At 40.8% G+C, this 25,165-nt stretch overlaps 2 protein-coding genes across 7 annotated transcripts in view; one reads left to right on the top strand and one right to left on the bottom strand.

Annotated features, from left to right (window-relative positions):
• The window catches only part of RIMKLA (ribosomal modification protein rimK like family member A), a 37,235-nt gene extending 21,333 nt beyond the window's left edge, over positions 1–15,902 (top strand). The window contains exons 5-6 of one of the 3 annotated variants that reach the window (XR_014023743.1): positions 1,998–4,192; positions 12,502–15,902. Coding sequence is in view for 1 of the 3 variants with exons in the window: in XM_081307734.1 (XP_081163860.1) it covers positions 1,998–2,455 (458 nt within the window). In the remaining 2 variants the exon portion in view is untranslated. Of the gene's footprint in view, positions 1–1,997; positions 8,727–8,749; positions 10,095–12,501 lie in introns of those variants that run through there. The other 2 variants (XR_014023744.1, XM_081307734.1) reach the window with 2 other exon arrangements.
• A 902-nt stretch (positions 15,903–16,804) lies between these two features.
• Positions 16,805–25,165, bottom strand: part of ZMYND12 (zinc finger MYND-type containing 12) — a 34,665-nt gene continuing 26,304 nt past the window's right edge. For all 4 annotated transcript variants that reach the window (XM_081307509.1, XM_081307508.1, XM_081307511.1 and 1 more), the window contains 4 exons: positions 23,305–23,427; positions 21,922–22,033; positions 20,258–20,407; positions 16,805–18,027 (listed from right to left, as the gene is read on the bottom strand). In XM_081307509.1, the coding sequence (XP_081163635.1) occupies positions 17,906–18,027; positions 20,258–20,407; positions 21,922–22,033; positions 23,305–23,427 (507 nt within the window). In that variant the 3' untranslated portion in view covers positions 16,805–17,905. The remainder of the gene's footprint in view (positions 18,028–20,257; positions 20,408–21,921; positions 22,034–23,304; positions 23,428–25,165) is intronic.

Here is a 25,165-nt window from a genome sequence, read left to right as displayed (position 1 = left end):
TGGATATTTCATTAGGCCGTTTGGACCTGCTTAGTAAGTGTATATCAATTCCTACTGTCTTGTCAGTCCTCCGTTAGGCGTCAGGGTCTCACAGAGAAGAATGAGAAATGAGCCCTTTCGTATGGCAGCAAGCAGTCCAGGAGGGGGACATGTGAGTGTCAGTGCTGTGACAGAGGTCAGGGCAGGGATATCAAAGACACTGAGGTTTGAATCCTATCCTGTTGGTTTTAGGACTTAGCAGTCCAAGTTAAACAAGGGATTGTTAGAGAAAATCATTTGAGAAAATCTCCCATTGGGGTAAAGGATGGATTAGAGTTGTAAAACAGGAGACAGGGAGATGAGTTTAGAATCTCTTGCAGTGTCTCAGGCCAGGAACACCAAGGGTCTATATGAAGGCACCAACCCAGAGGAGAAACTATGTTTTGATTTCACATGTTAATTGAAATTTTTATTTTCCTCTCACATACGATACTATTAGAAAGCTGCAGTTTATATTTTGGTTGAATGCATAACCCCATCCTTTTAACTTATTGATAAAGCTTGTTTTCTGTCATGGCTGAATGGAGGAGATATTCCAGGAGGGATGTAAATTCTTCTCTCCATCACAGAAAGCTATTGTCAACCTCATTGAATGACTTTTTTATGTTGGTAATTAAAAAAAAAAAACAACAAAAACCTATAGTTCCTATTTCCCAACTCACCAGATGAGTATGCCAATTCCAGCAAATAATCAAGAGGCTTAGACACTGGTTTAGTCCTTTTACTAGCATTCCTTGAGCACTCCGCAGCAGCTTTGCCGCAGATGTTGAGAGAATAGAGATTATAAGGCAGTCCTTGCCCTGGGCCAGCATGTGGTCCAATAAAGAGGACAAGCAAGCAGATAATTGTAAGATACTGTGTCGAAGTTGCGTGACAGGCAAGTGTGAGATTTAGTCTGATACAGTACTCCGTAGCTTAGAGTTGTTTCATTTTCATGATAATCATGTAATGCTGCAGTATTGAACTTTGTGGTTGATTATTTTGGTTTTTTGATTACATCACTAAAGAACCATAACAGTTTTATAATATCCACATACTTTTTCCTGGTAAGCTATTTTAAAACTGTTTTTAGCCTTTTCTTTACAAAATCATGTCCCAGGTGGGGAAAGGACAATATAAAGGTAAATATTGGGCCTGAGAATACAATTTTAAGTCTTTCTAGGGAGAAAAAGAAGTCTGAGGTCCTAGCTTTTTAATAAGTAAGGGCAATCAAACGACTCCTGTCCTTGATATAGGATTTTATCTCACAATCCTCTCCATCTTTATCTTCTTAAAAATTAACATTTTTTCTAATCATAAAAGGAATACATTTTCAATGTAAAAAATTTAGAAAGTACAGCAAAGTCAAATGAAAAAGAAAAAAACGTATCATATCCCCACCATTTAGAGACAGCTATTATTAACAGTTGGTATCGTTCTTCTCAATTGTTTTTTCTCATAGATATTTTTTGCAAGTTATCACCATAAAATACTATACAATACCATCTTTAATTCTTCTGAGTCACTTCCTGAGGGCTTACAAACTCTATGAGCATTATCATTAATGGTTATAAAATGTGCTATTTTCTTCTGTTGTGAGATGTTTAGATTATAATTTTTATGTCTAGATTCAACAAATATTTATTGAATGCCCTCTGCGTACCAGGAACTAGGATTTTTCAGTGTTTTAAACAATACTGCCATCAGCATCTTGGTGTGTAATAATTTTTTCCATATACAAAATCATTTCATTAGTGATGAGATAGCTGGGTAAGAAGTTCTCAGCTTTTTTAAGATTCTAGATAAGAAATATCCATTTTTTTTTCCCCCAAAGGGTGTCCTGATTTCCATCCAGGCCTTTTGTGAGTAATGCCAATCATGCCACGTCTTATCAACAGTCCTGTCTCTTTCCTGAAGGATCATTTGACTCATTAGTGAGCATCTTTTGTTCCCTTGACATCACTGTGCTTTCTCCACAGGTGGTGTGGGTGTCATGTGTCCACTGACAGAACAAGGCAAGCAGTTGGCTATTCAGGTGTCCAACATCCTGGGCATGGACTTCTGTGGCATTGATCTTCTCATCATGGATGATGGCTCCTTTGTGGTGTGTGAGGCAAATGCCAACGTTGGCTTCCTAGCCTTCGACCAGGCTTGCAACTTAGATGTGGGGGGGATCATTGCAGACTATACCATGTCCTTGCTGCCAAATCGGCAGACTGGGAAGATGGCTGTCCTCCCAGGACTGTCGAGTCCCAGGGAGAAGAAGGAGCCAGATGGCTGTGCTTCAGCTCAGGGAGTTGCAGACAGCCCCTACACCATCAATAACGGGTCTACCTCTAGTGAGAGTGAGCCTGAATTGGGAGAGGCCCGGGATTCCTCAGCAAACACAGTGGGGGGGCCTGCCCCCCATGCTTCCCGAGCCTGGATACAACATTAACAACAGGATGGCTTCAGAATTAAAGCTTGAGTGAATTTCTGCTTTTTGGCAGCATTTAAACCAAATCCTACTGCTTCCCTAGTAGTTTTGAGTGAATAAAATCTGGACTCATGTGATTTCATTTGCACAGAAACTAGAAATCCCATCTGGGCACTCAGCATTCTTTCTAATGATGATTTAAGCAAATGGCCTAGCTTTGTGGTTTTTACAAAGACATATAAAACACTCACCAAGAACAACATCTCAACTGATCGATTTGAGACCAGTGTCTGCTGTGAGCTCTTGGATATAATGGTAGACTTTCAAGCACTGACGCTGTGCTGCTTCTGGCTGGTAGCAGTAGAGAACAAGAACTTAGAATATCTCCTGGAAAAATTGGACTTAAAAGCAGCCATGAGATGGAGGCATGTGCAGACAATGTGGAATGTGACCGTAGCATGTTCTTCACTCAGCGTGTGTATGAGGCTGGGAGAACACACAGTTCAAACACTGTTACAGGATCTATATCTGCTCCCCTCAATCACCATCTTGACCATATTTCTCTGACACTCAGGATATGGTGTTTTAGGGAGCTTCCTCATTTGCATTTTCAGTGAAGCACTTTGTAGAAAGTGAGATTGCACATTCTTTGACCTCACTGGTTGGCATATGTGCTGCTTTGTAACTGGGGCTTTCTACAAATTGCTTTGCCACTCTGAATTTATATACCCTGCTTCGACTAATGCCAACTCCAGCAGCTTCTTGCACCTTTGCTGCCTTTGGCCTCAGCTGGAAATGCACTTCAACAAGCTAGTGGCCACACACTTTGTTTCTTAAGCGTGCACTAGAATCTAACACCAAGGATTTTCTTTTCAATGGACTCTGTTCACTTGTCATCCAGGAGCCAATAGGTATTTATCATAGAAAGTCACTGGAAGATAATCACTCTTTCCCCTCCTCTTACTGAAACTTTATGTATTGCTTAGCTGTAGAAGTTTTTCTCATATGAGTTGGTGTTGTGGGCCTGTCGGGTGGATACAGCTATTGGAAACGTACTCCAATCCCCTGGACATTCTACTCTTATCCAGGCTCCAGAAACCTGTCCTAACCCACTTTTCCAAACTGGGGAGACTCAGGTATCGGGAATTAACTCATTGCACATTTTTGGGAGGGGACTAACATAGACATGACACCAAGTGCTTTTCACTTTAACTCTTCAAGCAGTAGATGAGATCCTTCCCTTGGGAGAAATCATGGAGTTTTTAATTCCTGCTTGTATGAAGTTTGACTGAAAACGAGCAATGACCAAATACACTGAAACAAATGCATTTAAGAGTTACCATCGTTGGAGTTATTCCCTTGGGAGATATCCTCTTGAGCTATGGTGTTGCATGCTCCAAGAACACTTAGAATTCCTCTTCGGGATTATCTTTGAAGCCATGAAAGGAAAGAGGCCTCACAACTCAATAGTTAGACTTTGGTTTTTTGTTGTTGTTGTTGTTTGTTTGTTTTTTAATCTCTCCCTGACAACCCAGTCAACCACCAAGATAGTGCCAAGCTCCATCACCTGTTTTATTTATCAGACTTGTTTTCTAATGCACTTTGGCTATAAAAAAAAAATAATTCCTCAAAAAATACATGAACTCTTAAAGGACAGAGATTTACCAATACCAAGGAAGTTTACAAGTTTCCAAAGATGGTTCTAGAAATGTTCTGATTAAGGTCAGCTTCACTGGAATAAACGTACATCTTCCCAAGGTAACTACTTTGAAGGCAACGCCACCCATTTGGGTGCATAATTCCTATGCTTACTCTGCTATAAATGTAAAATGTGTATAAAGTCAAGCTATTACATTTTCCCCACAACACATTTAAATAGAAATTGGCTCTTAAAGTATTATAGTTAAAAACCAGATCTCACCAAGTAACAGTTGTACAGTTGAAAAATGTTTGGTGCCATGTAATGGAGATGTCACACTATGCAGTTGTAGTTTAAATGCCGTCCAACATAGGGTGCATGCCACTAAACTGTAACCCAAGCAATGTGTCTTGTACAATTGAAAAAACGATAATACTTCACTCTTCTATAGGTTAAGACATGTACCTTATTTTTAGCACTCAGGGTGGCTTTAGAAGGATGGTTTCAAGTTTATTCTTGCCAGAATTGGTCAGATGCTTTCTGTGTAAACCTCTGAACCAAGTATTGACCTCCTGGAAGCTGCATTCACTCATCTTCCTACTTTATCTAAAAGGATGCCAGCAGGGCCCCATCCTGAGCTGCACAGCTAGAGTGTTTCCAGATCTCTTTGCCAAAGGAGGCCCATTTTCCAGCTGGGAGTGATATCTGTCATCATTGGCTTTATTGCCTGGAACTGGCCCTGTCTAAAAGCTGGATCACAGCTGTATCCTAGACCCCTCCAGGATTTCCTGGACCACAGCCGGCCATGGACTCTGCCACAACTCAGCCACAACTGCCCAAAGCTGCTAGAAAGAACATGGGGTACAATACCAGACCTGGTTCTGGGTCTGCCCTTAAAATAGCTGTTCACCCTTGTGCAATCACTTGAGCTCTGGGCCTTCATTTTTCTCTTCTTCAGACAGGGGAAAGACCTCTTCTGGTTCCCTCTTGGGGACACACTGAGGTTGAAATGAGTTAATAAGTGAGGCTGTGCTTTCCATAGAAGGTGGTAACAGAACACCTCTCTCATCTGGTTTTACACCAGCTTCTCATCACCCTCCTCTGAGGGAGTCAATAAAGGAAGAAGCCATCAAGTCTTGTCACTAGCAAAATAAACAGTGATGGGGCCTCGAAAAAGGAATGCAGCTTCTGGAGGACTTCTTTCTAGTCGCAAGGAAACATTACCTGAAAAGAGTAAGGCTCATGGGGTATTCAAAGAGCCTTCTGGATGTACCATATATAACCTGAAACCCCACTGCTGTATACCAACTTAGTAAGTCTTCCTTATGTAATATAGATTCAGTGTCTGTATATGGTCTTCCCATTATTTGGTAGTAGCACCTTGAAACTGGTCAAAACCTGAATGTCAATAGCTCAGTCACTCAGAATATATATGATTCTGCACTTGGGAAAAATGTCTTCATGCTATCTGTCTGATTGGGTATGGGGTGGTCTTTAGGGTCTGAGAAACAATATAAATTGGTCATAAGTAATTCCTGCCACAATTGCAGACTCAATGCTTCCAGCTAAGGAATGCCATACAGTTGGGACAGGGCAATGAAGAAAGAGGAGGAGTAAGGTCCAGGATAGTTTTGTGAAAGAAATATGAAACCAGGAGTACTTGCAGGAGGAAAAAAATGCTTCTTCTATGGGTTATATTAAGGAAAGAATCACAAATGTATTGATTAGAGGTAGATGTCTTTGAAACTGCTCTGAGATGCATGGACTTCTGTCGACACTGGAGAAGTGAGGGAAATGTGCTGTATCTCTTCTGTAAGTCCTGAGGAAAACTGGTCTTGAGGATACTCTGAATGTAAATCTTGGGAAGATTGAAGCAGCTAATTAGTGGGAGAGGTCCCAGGACCACCAAAGTAACAGCTAGCCCTTCCATAAGTGAATGGACCAAAATACCAGGCCCTGCAAAGACCGGGGCCTTGGTTTACTGATGGGAGTGAAGGGACTCAGGTAGGAGAGGAAACCCAAGCTCAGTCAAACAAGTTACTTCAGCTTAGTATTTCCCTTTGCACCTGGAGGTGAGGCCTCTGTTTACTATTAGTCTGTGCAGATGTTTTAGGAAAGCCCTAACAACAACTATTTGTCACTGTCCCTGAAGTTAATGTTCTTAGACCTAGGGCTGTAACCTAATAGAAAACCTGGTATTGCTTTTGACTCTGCCTCTTAAACTCAAGATCAGTACAGATTGTTGCTTTGATATGTTTTTACCTGGAAGACTGTCCTTCTCAGGGATATATTGTTTTAATCTTTGCCTAAAACTAGATTATGCCTCCATTCTAATCTATGGCTCAGCTCCGAAGCCCCCATAAAACTCATGTGGTTGAGTACAAACTTTCTCCCTTCATGCCTTCCAGTTTCCTTCTTCAGGTGCGGTTCCTATGCCAACACGCAGCACTATCCTGAGCCCTTGGATGACATCCCAATGCTGTTTGGGGATGTTAGGTTCTCTGGGGCTCCAGAGCAACACTAGGAAAGTTTTCCTAGAGAGCCAGGTTAGAGATATGGAATAGCAGCACTTGGAGACTAGTCTAGTCCCTATTTTACAAGTAGGGAATCCGAGTTCCAGAGACTTTGGTTACTTAGCCAGTCAGCAGCAAGGCTGACCCAGAAGATGTGATTCCCCATCCAGGCTAGCATAGTGTCAGAGGTGGCTCTGGCCCTCCATGTGTCTAGCACTTGCTGCCATCCTTGGTCCACTCTCTGCCCATTCCCCTTCTGATGAGACTCTGTTCTAGATCATCATGGTATTGAGGTGTGAGCTGTCAAGGCTTCAGGACTGGATGGGTCTCAGTGAGAGCCCCAAAAGCAAGGTACAGTCTGCCTCCTGGCCTACACCTTAAGACTAGCCGAGACCATTTAGTTCCACCCCACACTCAGTGAAGGAATATGAGGGAGAAGACCTATGCTGAGCTGACCAAGGGCTTCTGTGGCCCCAATTTGGTTGATGTCTTTACTGCAGAGAGTCTTGGATGCCAAGGGTTTGAATTTCCTGAACTTTTTCCATGAGCCTCCCACCAGGGGGAACCCAGTTTGATATATGCACCAGCTGCGATCAGCAACAAGGTCAAAACTTCCCTCCACCTTCTGTTCCATGATGTATCCCCCTTGCAGTCAGACTCAAGGCACAGATTCTTCCTGTTGTAACCCAAACTTCAGCTGAGGACTTCAGATCCAGATGGGTTTGAGAACTCTAGGCTCCTGTTCTGAGTCCCTGCATTTCTGTGGTTTCTAAGGGATTTGTGGTTTTTGTTTGTCTGTTTTGTTTTTTGGGTTCTGGGGATTGAACCCAGGGGTGCTTTACCACTGAGCCACATTCCCAGCTATCTATCTATCTATCTATTTATTTATTTATTTATTTATTTATTTATTTATTTATTTATTTTGAGATAGGGTCTCACCTAAGTTGCTTAGGGCTTCACTAAATTTCTGAGGCTGGCCTTGTGATCCTCCTGCCTCAGCCTCCCAAGTCTCTGGGATTACAGGCATGTGCCATGGTTCCCAGTGGGACTTGTGCTTTTAAAGCTACTGCTGACTCCAGACTTGCACTACCTCATTTTCAGCAACAACATTGTCTCATCCCTACTCTGCATCAGCTAAGACGAGAAGTTTCGTCCCCTCCCCCACTCCTGCATACAGCAAAATTCAAATGAGCGTTTGAATGTGTGCGTGTGTGCGCATGTCTCAAAGATATGGGAGGGAATGACAGACACTGCCATAATGCAGACGTGGCTCAGCCCTCATAGCGTGTTCTTTTCATACATTACAGAGGAATCTCCGCTAATCTTCCGCTCCATGTCTCCCTGTCTCCCTCCCTCCCTCCCTCCCTTGAGACAAACCCAGTCCACTTGTGTTCTCAGGCATAGCCATGCCTTTTCTTATCCTGATTCCTGGCGATACCCTTCCCTCCTGTCACCTTCCCTTTACCATGGTTGGCTTATAAAAGGATTTTTCTAAACGAAGACGGCTCCCCAGGTCCAGGGGAACCTGAACGCTGTCTCTTCGTGTGGTGTAGTTCCCCTTCCCACTATACTAGCTGGGCACCGCAGCAACCATAGTCCTCCCTGGATGAAAGCAGCACGCCTGCAGAAGGCAAGAGGACTAATTTGAATGGCACCAGTTTGAGTTAGAACCAGTTCAAATCCTAACCCATTGTGTGATCCTGGGGACAGTCACCTCACCTTGCTAAATCTTATTTTTGTCACCTATCAATGTGATCAATAAACACAGTCTTGAATGTGAAGCATTCAACCACACGCCTGCCTTTCTTCGGGTTCCCTTCCTCTTGCTCCCCTTCCAAGAGCAATCACAAGCAGAGCTTTCCTGTGATTGTGGCTAGGAGCCAAGGGATAAAAGCTGTCAGACAGCAGCTGTACAGCTGGGGGAAAGAGATGGGAGGGGAGGGCTGGCGACTGCTCAAGCGTGCTGTGATTTGGGCTTAATGATTGGAAGGTCTCATCCATCCTTGAGATTCCATGAGGCTGTAGTTCAAGATACAGGGGATATAAGTGGTTCAGAAAAATCCTGGAGGAAAAGCTGTCTCAGACAACTGGGAGGCTGAAAAGCTGAGCAGCCTGACCTTGGATGATTTAGCACCTGATTTTTTTTGGCTTTTCCCTTATTAGGTTTGCTGGCATTGCATCAAATGGAAGGAGGAGGTGCCAGAGACTTGAATTAAACCTGTCAAATAGGGTGAGGGGAGTGCAGAAGGCTGAGAGGGGAGTGCTGTGTAGAGAACTCGGGAGAGCCCATCAGCACCATCTGGACTTGGCAGGGATGGCAACCCTTAGATCAGATGGAACTACCCAATAAAAATGGCTAAAATTTTGCTGTCCTGGGCCTATCCCAAATGGGACTCCCAGAATCTCCTATTTGGGAGGAATACTGATTTCCTATAAAGGGAGATCTAACCCATTGTGGTTTTCCTATAAAGGGAGAGATGGTAGTCCTTAGTCACTGAAGAACTATTAAAGGTCTCTGTGAAGGCAGGACTAGGCCCGTGTCTATTGTGGCGGTCCCCAGGGCTCCAGTGGTGTGCTAGAGCCACTTTTACCAGCTCATCAGAGTGGATTGTTACATTTTCCAGAATGTTCTGAGCTAGTTTATTAAACACAGCCATCATTAAAGATTAAATTATGTAAATCTACAAGTATATTCAAAACATAGATAATACCTACCCCAAACTCCTCACTTCTTATTTTACTATTATTTATGTTCTGAGGTTATTGACATCTATTCGTATGTATATATGTATGTATAATGGTGTGCCACTGCACATCCCTTACCAAATTTGCCATTCAGTGACACGGTAGCTCCGAATCAGCCCTGGTGAGAATATTTACATCACAGAAATGGGCAAGCACCACATATCAAGGTTGTCAATCCTCCCTGCCCCAGAGCTAGTTGTTATCAGCATACCACTGCCACTGGGAGACAGAGAAAACGTATTGATACATATAAAGGGTTGCAACGTCTTAGTTGCAGGGAGGTAGGATGTGTGAAGATTTTCTCAGCATCAAGTGTCCGGTTATAATGTGCATAACTGATTTGAAGTAAAAGAAAACCAGTGGAAAACACTGCTTCTCGGCTTGTTTTGTCTACCTTCTGTTTCTCACAGGTGGAAAAATCTGTTTCCTTCGCTTCAAAACTTTTGGAGCAATAGAAACAGTGCCCACCCCCGCCCAGGTGAGGCTCATCTCAATCTCTTCTGAGAGAGGTACAGTAGCTAGATTCCCTCCAGGAAAGTGCGCTGCAGGTTTTCCTGCTTAATTGTACTGTGAAGAATAGATCTTAACAAGGCATCAGAATAGCTCGTTTCCAAGTGGTTTATACAGCAATAACAATGTTAACTCTTCCAACAGAGAAGAAGTCGTTTATAAATTATTGTTTTGCTATTTTTGCTTTTTATTAAAATTATGACTGTGGAACAGAATGCTTTGCTTGCCTTTGTTCCCAAAATTCTATGCCTTTTGGTTGTTCTTTTAAAGTAAGAATCACATGCTGATCTACATTTTACTATTTTTCATGTCATAAAATGAGGGAAATGCTTCATAAAAACTTCATCCTATTCACTTGCACACCAGCTGCATTCCGGAAAACCATAATTTTCCTTTCAAACGCAGAGTGCTGTCTGAATTGTAATATTGCCAGCTCTCGACTGTCAAGATAATGGAGGAAAATACTACTGCAGATGGTATAAACTTGTCAGGGGTCCACTCAGCGTGCTTTCCTAGACTGACACTTGAATTAAGACTCAAATGGCAAATGAAAACTGAAAGCTGTTGAAAATGGCTATGCGCTGCCATCAGAGGGCCCCTGGGATTGAAAGAACCTGTGTGCCCACCCAGAGAACTGACAGGTCAGCCAGAGCCAGCAGGACTGTGCTCACCTGACATGCAAGAGGCTTTCTGGGAGAAACAGTGATAAGAACTTTGGAAACAAATTTATGGTCAATACCAGGTCTGGGACCCTTGAACTAAGACTGTTCCCCAACTTCTGAGGGTCAGGGAACCTAACCTGACTAGGATAGTCACAGGGATAATGACTGATGGAGCCAGCCAAGAAGGATTTAGGATTTGATACTAAATTACCACTCCTATTGTCTTTCAACTCCTACACTAGAAGGGTGACCTCTATTTCATTTTTTTCCTTCTTTTATATGAAAACCTTCAAACTACACAGTAGTGAAGAGATAGTAAACACCCCAGATTCTGAAGTTACCAAAACTTTCTAACTTTCTATTTTTATCTCATCTGTCAATTTTCCTTAAGCATTTTACAACAAATTGTACATACACATACCATCTTTTCTCCCATACTTCAACAGGCATCTCTTTAAACAAAAAAAAAAAAAAAAAAAAAAGGAAGAAAGAAAGACCATTTCTTCATGCCTTTACCACATATGAAAAAAAATGTTCCTTGGCACCATTTAATTCCAAGTCCACATTCAGATTTCCCCATTACACTCACAAAGAACTGCCTATAGCTGCATCATAGACCAATGGATTTGGTGGGGCAGGAGGCACATGGTGCTTGCTTCCCCTCTATCTTGAATGTGGCTCTGGCAGAACCATGCAGAAAGGGCACTAGTGAAGAGACCTTTAGGCTGGCTATAGATATCTACCATGTGGGTGAATCTTGAGATTGCCTTCTATTCCCAGTGTCCTGTGGTCTTCCTCTGAGACATTCCCAGCTTCCTGCTGCTAGCATAGCATCCAGCTGTCCTGTCATACTGGTACCTACAGCTCTTCCATTGGTTACTGCTTTCACTGCAGGGATTTCCTAAACTGGGGACGAGATCACTCCCAAGGACTCTTCCACCAGCCTTGGGTCTATGTATTCTGTAACTCAAAGCCCTTTAGATTCTCCCAAAGGCATTGGGAGAATATTTTGGAATATTCTAATATTATTAGAATATTTTGGCTGAAATTTTTATAAGACAAGCGAGGGAACATTTGAGTAGCAGTATTTGCACCACATCTAAAGGCACTCGTGACTAAAGAGACATGGAAACTGGATGCACTGTCTGCTCAGGGATTTACTCGTACTTTGGACATTGAGATGATTGAATCAGTAAAATCTGAACATGGTCTGTATTGCATCGATGGATGGCTTTGTGTCAGTGTTAATTTCCTGATTTTCATGATTGTGTGGATGAGAATATGTAAGACAGTGTCCTTGTTTTAGGAAAATGCACATTAAATATCGAGAGAGAAAGAGACACTGTGTCTGAAAATTACTTTCAAATGGTTTAGGAAACAACAGGTGTTTTTAGAGGAAAAAAGCAAATGTGATGATAATATGTTAACATTGGAGGAATCCAAGTGAAAAGTATTATGGTAATTTGAATAGTCATTAAATAAGTCTTAAATTATGCCATCCTCCTCCTCTGGGTTTGCCTCTGCTCCATTAAGTGCCCAGTTTCCTTGGGCATTCCTGTAGACTCTTTTCCTTATCTATATTTCATCCCTAGGGGAATCTCCATTTCCATGTTACTAATGACCATCTACATGATACTCTCAAATTTCTCTTGAACCCCAGTTTCTTTTATTTAGGTCAGACTGCATATCCAGTTGCCCACCTTCATCTCTCCTCTAATGTTTCATAATACCTCAAAGTCATCACACTGCAGACGGAATTCATGTTTTCATCTCTCTCTGACGTCCCTGCCTCTCTTCCAGGGCTTCCTCACCTGAGTGCACAATACCATCCACTTGTTTAAACCAGGAAACCAAAACAAAAACTCCAATGGTTTTTGTTATTATTTTTTGCTATTATCTTCCTTAATCTTGATATCTAATTTTGTTTCTTGTGGTAAAACTTTCAAACTACCTACCATATTTTTTCATTAAAAACTTTTTCTTTTCTTTTTTGGCCAGGTTAATTAAGATGTTCTGGGAGACCTACAATCCTGACAAAAGTTTGCAAGCAAGGGAAAATGTTTAAGGGATTATATAATCCTGGTTTTAAAGTCTGTTCCTAATAGTAAACTTGTTCTTATGCTTTTAAAACCTGCTACTACTTAAAAAAAAAAAAAAACTCCTACTTCTTATTGATATATTTATTAGCTATTGAAGTTGTGTGTTTGTGTATGCATACATATGAAATAAAATATTTACCTCCATTACTTTGTCATTGATCTTGATGAATAAAAAGAAAGACATACTTTTTCTGTTGAGTGAAAAACTGGCACAGTTCTGTCATTCCAATAATGCTTCACCATCTTTTTTGAAGCGTTTATTTGCTAAATGTTTATTTCATGTGACCTACTGTTCCTGACAGATGTCAAACTTTGTAGTCATTGTAAATACAAAGATACTTCATTTGCACGTGTAGCTATTGTCGGACATGGTGAGGCCTACTAATAGTAGAGCAATTTTATTTGAATCATGGTCCTCTAAGGACTACTCCACAGTACAGGCCCATAGCTGTGCAATGATAAAATGTTACCTAGTAAGAATGCCGAGCACCTACTTCTCTCCTCATTTTTGTTAAATAAAGGTCGATTTTTGTTAAATAAAGTTCATAGACAATATGATGTGATTTCTAACATTGCATATGTGCTTGCAATAGAAAAAAATTAATAGGATCTTTCAGGGACGATTCATAAGCTCTACCCTGCAAATTCTGCCAAAGATACTTAGGAAAGATAGGATTAACTGGTGGGAGATGAATAGCAGCACTTGTATGACTCTCTGAGGGACCCTCAGCATTACTAGAGCTCCTGGTCTAGTCTTTGGAGTCAAATAAACCACATTTCACAGAGCTTTTTGGAATTGAGATTATTTCCTGCATCACTATATCATGCATAAAATGAAATACATTTTCATTCAAGAGTCAAAAACTGGGGCAAAATAAATATTTTCATATTAATAAAAGAAAGAAAATCTAAGAATTTGCCATCAGCAAACCCTCATTATAGGAAGTACTAAGATTTATTAGTAATGTGAGCCCAGATGGAAGGTATGAGAGCAAAAAATACGAAAACATTATAAAATAATAATTATGATTTCTGAGTTTAAGATATATAGGAGGAGCAGGGTTGTGGCTCAGTGGTAGAGCGCTTGCTAATATGTGTGAGACACTGGATTTGATTCTCAGCACCACATGTGAATGAATAAAATAAAGGTCCATTGATAACTAAAAAATATTTTTTAAAAAGATATGTTGGAAATAAATAGCAGTAATAACATATAAGTTTGGTTGGGGTAAATATAGTTGAGGATCTAAAGACTTTGTCTTTTGCAGATGAAGGTTCCTGAATATTAGATTTTGATAACTTAGAAATGAATGCTTCAATTTCTGGAACAATCACTAAAAGTACAAAAACACAGGCTATAACCAACAGACTAACAGAGGGTGAGAAGAAACGGAGAGAAAGTTATGTAATCAATCCAAAAGAAAGGGGGAAATATAACATGCAGGACAACTGGAAAGCACAAAATAAGATTATAGACTTAATCCTAAATAATTTAGTATTCAAACAAAATATAAATGAACTAAATGATTCTTTAAGAATCACAGATATAATATATCTAATCTCATTATTTTTGTAAGAGATTCATCTAGAACATAAAGATATAGATTAAAATAAAGGGTTTGCAGGAAGAATGTCAAGTGGTTCAGTCAGTCAGGAAAACAGAAGCCTCCCTAAGTATTGTGAATAAACAGATTTATTTAATGGAGGGAATCAGAAACTTACACGATCTTTAAAATAGCTGAGTGATAAAAATCAGAAAACAAAGGTCAGCAAGCTGCTTTCACAGGAAATATGCTTTCAGGAAAACAAGAACGGATTATTCTTGGAGAGATTCATGAGTGCTCCATATGCAACTTCCAAATCTTAAGCAGTTGGCCCTCACTGGCAGAATTTTACCCTTAATCATTAAAGAAAGGGCACAATGGGAATTGACTTCCAAGCTCCTCCTCTAAGCAGAAGTAAATGATGAAGACAGTGGTGAGGATGCCTAACTGACAACAAATAATCCAGCCCCCAAGGAAATGGGTGCAGCTTTATTAAGACCAAAATAGACTAAGTCAAAAGCTTTGGTAGAGACAATACAAAAATTCAATTCACCAGGAAAACATAATTCTATTTAAATTTATATGGCTAATAACAAAACCTTAAAGTATATTAAGCAAAAATTGACACAACTATAAGGAGAAACAGATAAATTCATGATTACATACCTCTCTTGAGAATTAACAAAAATTTGGCAAAAGTCGGGCACAGTGGCACATGCCTGTAGTAATCCCAGTGGCTCAGGAGGCTGAGACAAGAGGATTGCAAGTTCAAAGTCAGCCTCAGCAACTTAGTGGGGACCCTAAGCAACTCAGCAAGACTCTGTCTCTATTTTTTTTTTTTTTTTGAGAGAGAGAGAGAGAATATTTATTTTTTAGTTTTCGGCAGACACAACATCTTTGTTTGTATGTGGTGCTGAGGATCGAACCCGGGCCACACGCATGCCAGGCAAGTGTGCTACCGCTTCAGCCACATCCCCAGCCCAAGACCCTGTCTCTAAATGCAAAATATAAAAAAAGGGCTGGGAATGTGGCTCAGTGGTTAAGTGCCCCTGGGTTCAATCCCTGGTACCAAAAAAATCAGCAAAAATTTGAAAATATTAATGAATTTTACTTAACGGGCACATACAGGACCCTGCTCCTAATAGTTCCATTCTTTTCTAGCACATGTGGAACATTTATAGATAATGGCCATATCCTGGGTCATAATCTAAATTTCAATTAATCTCTATCAAAATTGTATGCAACATGTTCTATGACCACAATAAAACTAAGCCAGCAATCAACAACAAAGAAAGAAATTCACCTTCCTTTAGAAGTTAAGAATCATATTGGATCTTAAATGCCCCCCAAAGACCCAAATGCTAACAGCATGGCTGCCAGCTATGGCACTATTGGGAAGTGGTGGCACTGTTAGGAGGTGGGGCTTAGTGGAAGGAATTCAGGTCATTTCGGGCACGCCCCCCCCCCCAAGGGGATATGTACTTTGGTCCCTTGCTCTCTCTTTTTGCTTCCAGGCCACTATGAGGTGAGCAGCTTAGCTCTACCATACACTCTCCATCACAGTGTTTTACTTTATCACAGGCCCCAAAACAATGAAGTCAAATAATGATAGCCTGAAAGCTCTGCAGCTGTGATCAAAAATAAATCTTTCCTCTTTATAAGTTGATTATCTCAGGTATTTGTCACAGTCATGGAAAGCTGACTAACTATTCATCTTTCTAAATGATTCATGAGTCATAAAAAATTTTAAAACACTTAAGAATAAAAATAAAATATTGCATTTTAAAATAGGTGGGATCATTGAAAGCACTGCTTTGAGGAAAATTTATGGCCTGAAAACACAAGTGTTAGAAAAGAAGAAATATTGAAAATGAAATTATTGGACATGTAGAAAAGAAAAATAATGGCCTATAAATAAAATCAGTTAATAGAAACAAAAATTTAAAGAATTTAACTTAAATAATAACTATACAAATAGATTCAGTGCAGAAGTATTAATGAAAAGGAATTCAGGATTAGAGAAAACAGAAAATATATAAGGGTTAAGGGGAAAACAGAGAAGGGCCATTGGATATGGTAAGGGAGAGAGAGTGTAACAGCATAGACTTTAAAGGATGATTTTAGAATTGGAAGTTCTAATTTTTTTTTATTATCTTCTATAGAATTGTTGATCCTCCTCTTTGCCCCTCCAGTCTTCACTAAGGGTCTCTTTTAAAGAGCTGGTTCCTATTTGGGGTTAGGGAGTAAGAAAAAAGAAGAGGTGGTTGTGTTCCTAAAGAGAAGGAACAGCTATACAATGCTGAAGCTTCAAACTGGATGAAGAAATGGCTGAAAGACAAGTGAGCCCCAGGGACTGCACAGCCATCTTAGAGAAGTATGAGAATCTCCAAAGGTAGGGAATGGAGGTTCCAGCTGATTTTACATAAAGGGGCAGGGTAAACCATCTGACTTATTTTTTTTTTTAAGAGAGAGTGAGAGAGGAGAGAGAGAGAGAGAGAGAGAGAGAGAGAGAGAGGGAGAATTTTTTTTTAATATTTATTTTTTAGTTCTCGGCGGACACAACATCTTTGTTGGTATGTGGTGCTGAGGATCGAACCCGGGCCACACGCACACCAGGCGAGCGCGCTACCGCTTGAGCCACATCCCCAGCCCATTATTTGTATCTGAATGAATTAATCTACAGCGAGGATCATAAAACTCTCTGACAGGTTCCTGATCTGCACGTATTCACCCTGTGTGTGGATCTACCCAGGAAGCAAAGTGCTTTTTGTTAAGTTCAGAAAAGAGCTAAAGGAGGAAAAAAAGGATGTGCTAAGTGTCCAAAGTCATCAAGATGGGACAAGCCGATACAGGTGTGGCCACATCTAGACCATTTCACAACAATAATGCGTAAAGCTATGTGGGATCAAGGTCCCAAAGCTGTCATGTAAGAGAGCTGGGTTTTAAACTCTGGCATTACTGAGCGCAAGGCCTGAACTCTGTCCTCTGCATCACAGGTGGCCTTTCAGAGTGCCTCTCTCCCACGGAGTATAAGATGGCTCACTTCTGCTTCAAATTACTGTACGAGATATTAAAGACACCAGCCTGGAACGGCATCTCAGCCCGTGCATCCTGGGCTCCCTTGACTTGTGAAGTACTCATTTCTTGTTTACATCGCATTTTGCTGTCTTCTCAACGTTCCGTGTTCTTGTGTTCCTCTATTCCTCCTTTACTGCCTTCTCTTGCTGTAAGTGGATATTTTCTAGTGCACCATTTAAATCTTTGTTAATTTTTAACTATTTTAAGAGTTATTTTCTTAGTGATTGCTGCAGGAATTACAATGGATATTTTTGTCACAATCTGCCTCAGATTAATGCTAACTTAATTCCAGTAGAATAGAAAACTTTGCTCCAATATAGCTCTATTCTATACTCCCCACTTGGCATACACTTATGAAATACACAGCACTGAGAGACTTTTGGGAAATATGACAAACTATTTACAGTTTAAGTACAAATTCTTATTAGTGATCTGACCACACATTACTCAAAGTCATACAAAATCATATTAAACCAAGTACAAGTTCCTAATAAACAGTAGTTTTACTGATTTCTATGCCTAAAGCTCTATATTCCCTCACATATGCTAAAAAATCCCACCTATGGGTGCAGTCCCATGGAAAAAATGTGGACACTTCAGCAACCCAGAGGACCAAGAGCCACTGAGCAAGACTGAAATGTATTAGGCGTTCAATAGCCATGACGCAGAACTCATGGGTCACTAAGTAATGGGATGCTCTTCTTCAGCTGAGATGAGGTGTAGTAATTCTTCAATGTTGCTTTGCTCTTCATCACTGAGTTCCAGTTTTTTGGCCAGATTGAGGGCTTGTATGGCATATTCTTCTGCCTGAAATAAAATTGAAGTGACAAAAGGAACTTGGCCCAGAAATGCATAACATTGGGAAGCTCCATTTGTGCTCAACTCCAGAAACAGGGGAGAGGACTCATCACCTGCCCGCACCAGCCACTGAACTCTTGTTCACCAAACTGTGAACTTTGCTTACTCTGGGTCCTGGACAGCTAGCCATATTTGTGCTCAGTGGGTAGGAATACCAGAAAAATCCATCTGACTTAACCAACTAATACTAAGTATTTAACAAACTAAGTAAATGGGTACTCCTTAGTAAACTCAAGTCTTTGTAGGGAGTTTTGGGTTTTGATTGTTGCTTTTTTTTGGTGAACCTGGGGGTGCTCTATCACTGAGCATTCCCGGTCCTTTTTGTTTTTTGAGACAAGGTTTGGCTAAGTTGTTCAGGCTGGCCTCAAACTTGTGATCATCCTGCCTTAGTCTCAATCTTCTGAGTTGCTGGGATTACAAGTGTGCACCACCAGGCCTGGTTCTTTGTAGGATCTTAATCAGAGTCCTCCGGACTAGCATTGGGAGGCACAGAAGTGACAGGTACCACAAATAAATTATCATCCTGTCATAGTCCTAGGAGCCATGTGATCTGAAAATTTAACCCAGAAAGAAGCTCCATAGGACATTTTAGGATGCTCTCTTGTTTTCTATTTCTCTCTTGTTTTCTTTCTTCTTTCCTTCTAAAAAATGTTTACTGAATATTTTTACTGAATGGATGCTATATTCCAGGTACTGTGACTACAGGCAAAAATTCCTGTCCTCATGGAACTTACAATATTGTATGGAAGAAAGACTATAAACAAAACAAGTAAAACATAATAGTATCTTAACTAGTGATAAATGCTATGGAATAAAATAAAAAAGAAAGAGGAGTCAGAAGCATTAGAGGTGGTGGTAAGGTTTTGTAGTTTTAGACAGGGAGGCTCAGAAAGTGTCATGGAAAAAACAGCTGAGTAAAGACCTGAGGAAGTGAGGTGTTCCTTTTGTCCAGATGTGTTCCTTTTGTCTGAGGATCTCTATTAGATCTGACATCCTAACACACTATGGGATAATAACTTCCCCAAAATTGGACCCTGTACTGCAGAAAGGAGGTTTTAAAGGCCAAGGTAAATTTAAAGTTCAGCGGGAACACTTCCATATTCCATAATCCACCTACCCTTTCCAGACAGGGTCAGTGCCCCTCTTCTGGGCTTCCACAGTGCCCTGAGATTTGCTTTATTCTCTATTATAACTGTGAGCTTCCCCAAGCCCTGATGTACAGTAAGTGCTTAGTAAAAGTTTGTGGAAGGAAGGGAAGGAGGGAGTAGGGAAGGAAAACATAAATTTTTCCATGTCACCCACAGAGAAAGACCTGCTCCAACCAGCCCCCTATACTAACCCTAGCTTACTTTGTTTTTTTCTATGGCAATTTTTACTGTCTAGAGTTATATTACACATTTATACATTTACTTATTTACTGTGGCTTCCCCTCCTCTAAAAATCATAAATTCCATAGAGAGAGGAAACTTGTCTTTCTGTTCACCACTCTATCCCCAGTCCCTAGAAGAGTGTCTAGCAAATGGTAGCTGCTCAATAAATATTTGAATGAATGACTGATTCAGTCCATTAATAAATTAGATATGCCACTTACCATCTGTAAGAAACTGGGCAAAGAATTTTTTTTTTTTTACATGAGCTCTCTTATTATGAAACTGGGCAAAGAATTGAGCCTTTCTATGCCTCAGTTTCCTTATCTCTAAAATGATGATAATAAAATACTAACTTCATAAAGTTGTTTTGAGAATTAAATATGATAATTATGTAAAGGGCTTAAGACAGTGACTGGCATGTACTAATTACTCAAAAACAGTTACCTTTTTAACCATTTCTCAGCAGTTCATTCCTGCCTGAATTTCTGTAGCAAAAGGGAAATTAGTAACTGAGTGCAGTTAAAGCAGCCATGTCCTACTCCAAAGACCCTCCAGAGCCCTCCTGCCCTGCAAGCTTCCCAGTACTTCCCCAATCCTAGAAGGCTTCCCTAGGGAAGGAGACAATCCAGGTCCCACTAAGCAGGCTGGACTCAGCAAAAGAGAAATGTCATGAGCTTGTGAACTTTTCTAGAGTGAGGGCTTGCTCCCTAAGGACAAAAAGCTAGTGGAATTGGGCAAAAACAGATGGATTCAACTACTTGATGCATTTCTTTCTGCATTTTACACAAGCTGCCTCTGGGGAAACTTGCCTTGGAAGAATTCATCATCAGGTAGTGAAGCATGACCAAGGTTTTCAGAACAAAGATAGTCTTTTCAGGAGCTTTGTCAGAAGTTGATTCTCGAATGTTCAAGATTGAAGTCAGGATCTGAATGGCTTCTGCTTCCTGGGCTTCATCTGCTTTGAAAAGGGAGGAAAGAGCCTGCCCTCATCATAAGCCCCCCACGGGCAGGGGCCTGGCCTCTTCCCAGGGTTCCAATGGAAACAGCACAAATCACAGCAAGTTCTCCAGCTGCAGAAGGACTGTGCCACATGCAGAGCAGGAAGTGGGACAGCTTCAGGCAGCCCTGGGCACTGCCTGGCATGTCACTACCAGAGTAACCTAAAAAATGCTCCTCCACAAGCCCCAAAGTCACTAAGCTGTCTCTCCTTTAGACCCTGAACTCTAATAAATCTTGTGGGCTCCTAAACCCAGGGCATTTGTCACAGCTGGGTTCCTTGGGTCCACTTCTGCTTCCACCCTAGAGCTGATGGAGGGAGCAAGGGGAATATCTTGCCATAGTAGTGGCTTAATTTCTCCCCCTAAGTCCAAAGATACTTAAGCAATAGCCTTTCTGCTTCCTCACATGAGTCTGTCACATTTTCCCCCCAGTGGTTTTTGGTCCCACATTAATAAATAAACAGTTACTATGAGTCAGGGACTAACAGGCATGTATTTAAGTAATAAGCCTAAAGGTCGGTGATCTTTGGATAGCTATGATTTCCAAGATTTCTGCTATACAGTAAACCACTTTTATAATGAGAGAAAATCCAATAAACTAATTAATTTTTTAAACCTTCCCTCAAAGTCTTTCCTCCGAAAAAGTCTCCCTTCAACACCACCCAACCATCCTCCCTTCTTCCTTCTGGTATTCATCTGTAATATAATTTATAGTCATGGGAATGTTCTTTGTTATTGCACATAGGCTCTGTATCACCCACTGTACTGAATGACTCTTTTGAGCAGAAACTAGATCCCTTGTCTATTATCTCAGAGGGCATGATATTGTACAGTGCTCTCAACACTCAGTCCTTTGCTGAGCCTGGGGATAGACATGAATCAAATCTAGCCCTGCTTCAGAGGAACTCACTGTTCTGTAAAGGAGAAATGAATGTGAGACATCAGAATTAATTAGCAATGCAACTTTTTTTTTTTTTTTTTTTTTTTTTTTTTTGACACTGGGGATTGAATCTAGTGGTGCTTTAGCTCCGGGCTAACACCCCCAGCCTTTTATTTCATTTTGTGACAGGATCTTGCTAAGTTGCTAAGGCTGGCCTCAGACTTGAGATCCTCCTGCCTCAGCCTCCAGTGTAGCTGGAATTACAGATATGTGCTGCCTGCCTGGTTAAACTATGTAGAGACTATCTCATGGCTTATGTTCCCTGGAGGGATAATATAGAAGAAATGGATGCTCTTCAGGGTCTTTTATGCCTCCGAATCCGTCCCATATTTATTCCCTGAGGGCTATGCATAAGAAGGATCTGAATTCTTCCCAGCCCTAGTAAAAGCTCGGTTTTCCCCATCAGTAAAATGGGAAGGTGGCACTGATATGCCCCATGATGGGAACAGCTACTCTCCCTGTTAGGTGTAAGGCCTGTGATTAGGTAGGATGAGGTCATGGCTCTGCTTCCTAGAGTGAACTAGCACTTACCCAAGCCAGTGTCATTCACAAATCGTTTGCGCAGTAAGTCTGCTTGTTCTACATGAGCCTGTGAGAGGACTTGATAGTGTTCATTCAAATATTTATGCCAGATCTTTGAGACCTGTTAGAAAAGAAGATGGCTATCAGACAAGGGAGCCAGACCTCAGCTGTTAGATCAGCCAGATATGAATGCAGCACATGGGGCCAGAGTTCCTGAGTTGGGGGCAAAGGGAGCCCTAGGAACCCAAAAAGCCCTGGCCAAATTAATGTGTTCAGGGATGGGCTACAATGGGCACATCTAGAGCAATCCTGTGGGATCTGATAACAATAGCTACTATTCACAGGACACAAACAACCCTAAACACTTATATCCTCACAACAATAATTGAGGTAATATTCTTATTATTTCCATTTTATGTGTAAATAAACTGAGGCTCAGAGAAGCTATGAGCACACTGGACTTTTGGGAAGAGCTGTTAAGTGGCATGTCCTGGATTTAAACCCAGGTCTGTCTGACTCCAAAGCTCTTGGCTTTTTAACTATACCAAAATGCCTCTTTTAAAGAATTGGGTCTAAAGTATGAATCAAGAGTCACAATATGAGAGCCTATATCACACACAGAAACAGTTGCTAGCTAAATGAGGTGGTACTGAATGAACTTAAATGATACTCACCACTGAGCCACATGCCTATCCCTTTTTAAAATTTAAATTTTGGACAGGTGTTGTTAAGTCCAGGCTGGCCTTGACCTTGTGATCCTACCGTCCTCCCGTCTCAGCCTCCCAAATAACTGGGATGACAAGCATGCGCCACCATGCCTGGCTACTTTCAAGTTCTTTGATCTTTTGACAGGACCTTGCAGCAATAAATGTCCCTTATAAAGCTCTTCTCTGTCACACACCTCAATACACCCACATTAGCTTGTTCCCATTGGGTGAGAGAGAGCCTCTTAAGCTCTGGTTCTTGGGGCTGGGGATGTGGCTCAAGCGGTAGCGTGCTCGCCTCGCAAGCGTGCGGCCCGGGTTCGATCCTCAGCACCACATACCAACAAAGATGTTGTGTCCGCCGAGAACTAAGAAATAAATATTAAAAAAATTCTCTCTCTCTCTCTCTCTCTCTCTCTCTCTCTCCTCTCTCACTCTCTCTTTAAAAAAAAATAAATAAATAAAAATAAAAAAAATAAATAAAAAATTAAGCTCTGGTTCTTAGGACTATCATTTATTATTTGCTAGGGATTAATCTATTTTGGTGTATCAGGCTATGTAACCTTGGGCAAGACCCTTTATTTCTCTGAGCCTCTCTTTATGGTATGTTTCTCACAAATGGTCTTACACCAGTTGTAATATACCTGGCCTAAATGTCAAGGTTCAGTTCCCACATTCTCTAGCTCACCTTAGTGTACAATGTGTCTGCTAGGTCCACTTTTTGAAGATCATAGAAGGTATTAGCCAAGTGGAAGTAGCCTCCTGAGGTCCTGATGTCCTCTGTTCCAAATGCACAACTGGCAAAATAAATCTATTGCAGGAGGAGAAAGGAGAATGCTGGAATTCCTCTGCAAATCATGTTAGATAAAGATCCTATATCCAGAATACACAGAAAGAATTTTTAAAATAATCCAATGTCAAAATGGGCTTAGAATCTAGAAATTTCTCCGGAAAGATATGTAGATAGCTAATAAACACACATAAAAGATGCTTAAGATTGACAATCATTAGAGAAATGCAAAATAAAACCATATGAGATACCACTTCATGCCAGTAGGATGGCTATAATAAAAAACCCAGAAAACCACAAGTGCTGGTGATGATGAGGAGAAAAACGAAATCTTCACATGTTGCTGGTGGGAATGTTTGGCAGCTCCTCGAGAGGTTAAGCATAGAGTTACTATATGATCCAGCAATTTCTCTTCTAAGTACCTACCCAAGAGAATTGAGAATATGTGTCCACATGAAGATTTGTACACAAATGTTTTGGCAACATTATTCGTTATAGCCCAAAAGAGAAACATCTGAAATGTCCCATCAAATGATGAATGGATAAACAAACTGTGGACTACCCAAGATGAGGGACTACTTCTCAGCAAAAAAAAAAAAAAAAAAAAAAAAAAAAAGGATGAATCCAAACTGATTATGCAAGGTGAAAGAAGTCAGATTTGAGTTCTATTTGTGATTCTGTTCATATAAAATGTCTAGGAAAGACAAATCTAAGGAACCAAAAAGTGGTTGTCTGGGCCTGATGTGGGAATGAGAAATGACTGCAAATGGATATAAGGGATTTCTTGAGGGTGATGGGAATGTTCCAAAACTCAATTGTGCTGATAGCTGCACAGTTCTGAATATGTACTAAAAATCATTGAACTGCACACTTAAAATGGGTGAATTTCTGGTATACATCAATAAAATGGGTTAAGAGGAAAAAAAAGCTAGGCTAAAGAATGTGTGTTTGGGGCTGGGAATGTGGCTCAAGCGGTAGCGCGCTCGCCTGGCATGCGTGCGGCCCGGGTTCGATCCTCAGCACCACATACCAACAAAGATGTTGTGTCGGCCGAGAACTAAGAAATAAATATTAAAAATTCTCTCTCTCTCCTCTCTCACTCTCTCTTTAAAAAAAAAAAAAAAGAATGTGTGTTTGATATAATTCATAACTGGGTGGCCCAGCTCAAGACAGAATGTGCCTCTGCTTAATTCATTGGAGGATGTGGAGGATAGAGAAAAAGCTCAAAGGATGATTACATGGGTCGGGGGGCCAGGATGAAATGATGTCACCCTCAAAAGGATTGCCTGAAGATAGTCTAGTAGAAAAAATATTTGAGATGTGAAAGGGTTAAGGAACCAACAAGGGCTAGTGAAGCATTAAGGACAACCAACAGATGGGAGGGAAAGGGAGAGAAAAGGGAAATTGCATGGAAATGAAGGGAGACCCTCATTGCTATACAAAATTACATATAAGAGGTTGTGAGGGGAATGGGAAAATAAACAAGGAGAGAAATGAATTACAGTAGATGGAGTAGAGAGAGAAGATGGGAGGGGAGGGGAGGGGGGATAGTAGGGGATAGGAAAGGTAGCAGAATACAACAATTACTAATAGGGCATTATGTAAAATTGTGGATGTGTAACCGACGTGATTCTGCAGTCTGCATTTGGGGTAAAATTGGGGGTTCATAACCCACTTCAATCTAATGTATGAAATATGATATGTCAAGAGCTTTGTAATGTTGTGAACAACCAATAAAAAAAAAAGGACAACCAACAGC

This window comes from Spermophilus citellus (genome assembly GCF_964194105.1).
Source record: "Spermophilus citellus genome assembly, chromosome: 9".
NCBI classification, from domain to species: domain Eukaryota; kingdom Metazoa; phylum Chordata; class Mammalia; order Rodentia; family Sciuridae; genus Spermophilus; species Spermophilus citellus.
The sequence above is the reverse complement of the archived record's forward strand: the minus strand, read 5'-3'. Positions and strand labels throughout refer to the sequence as shown.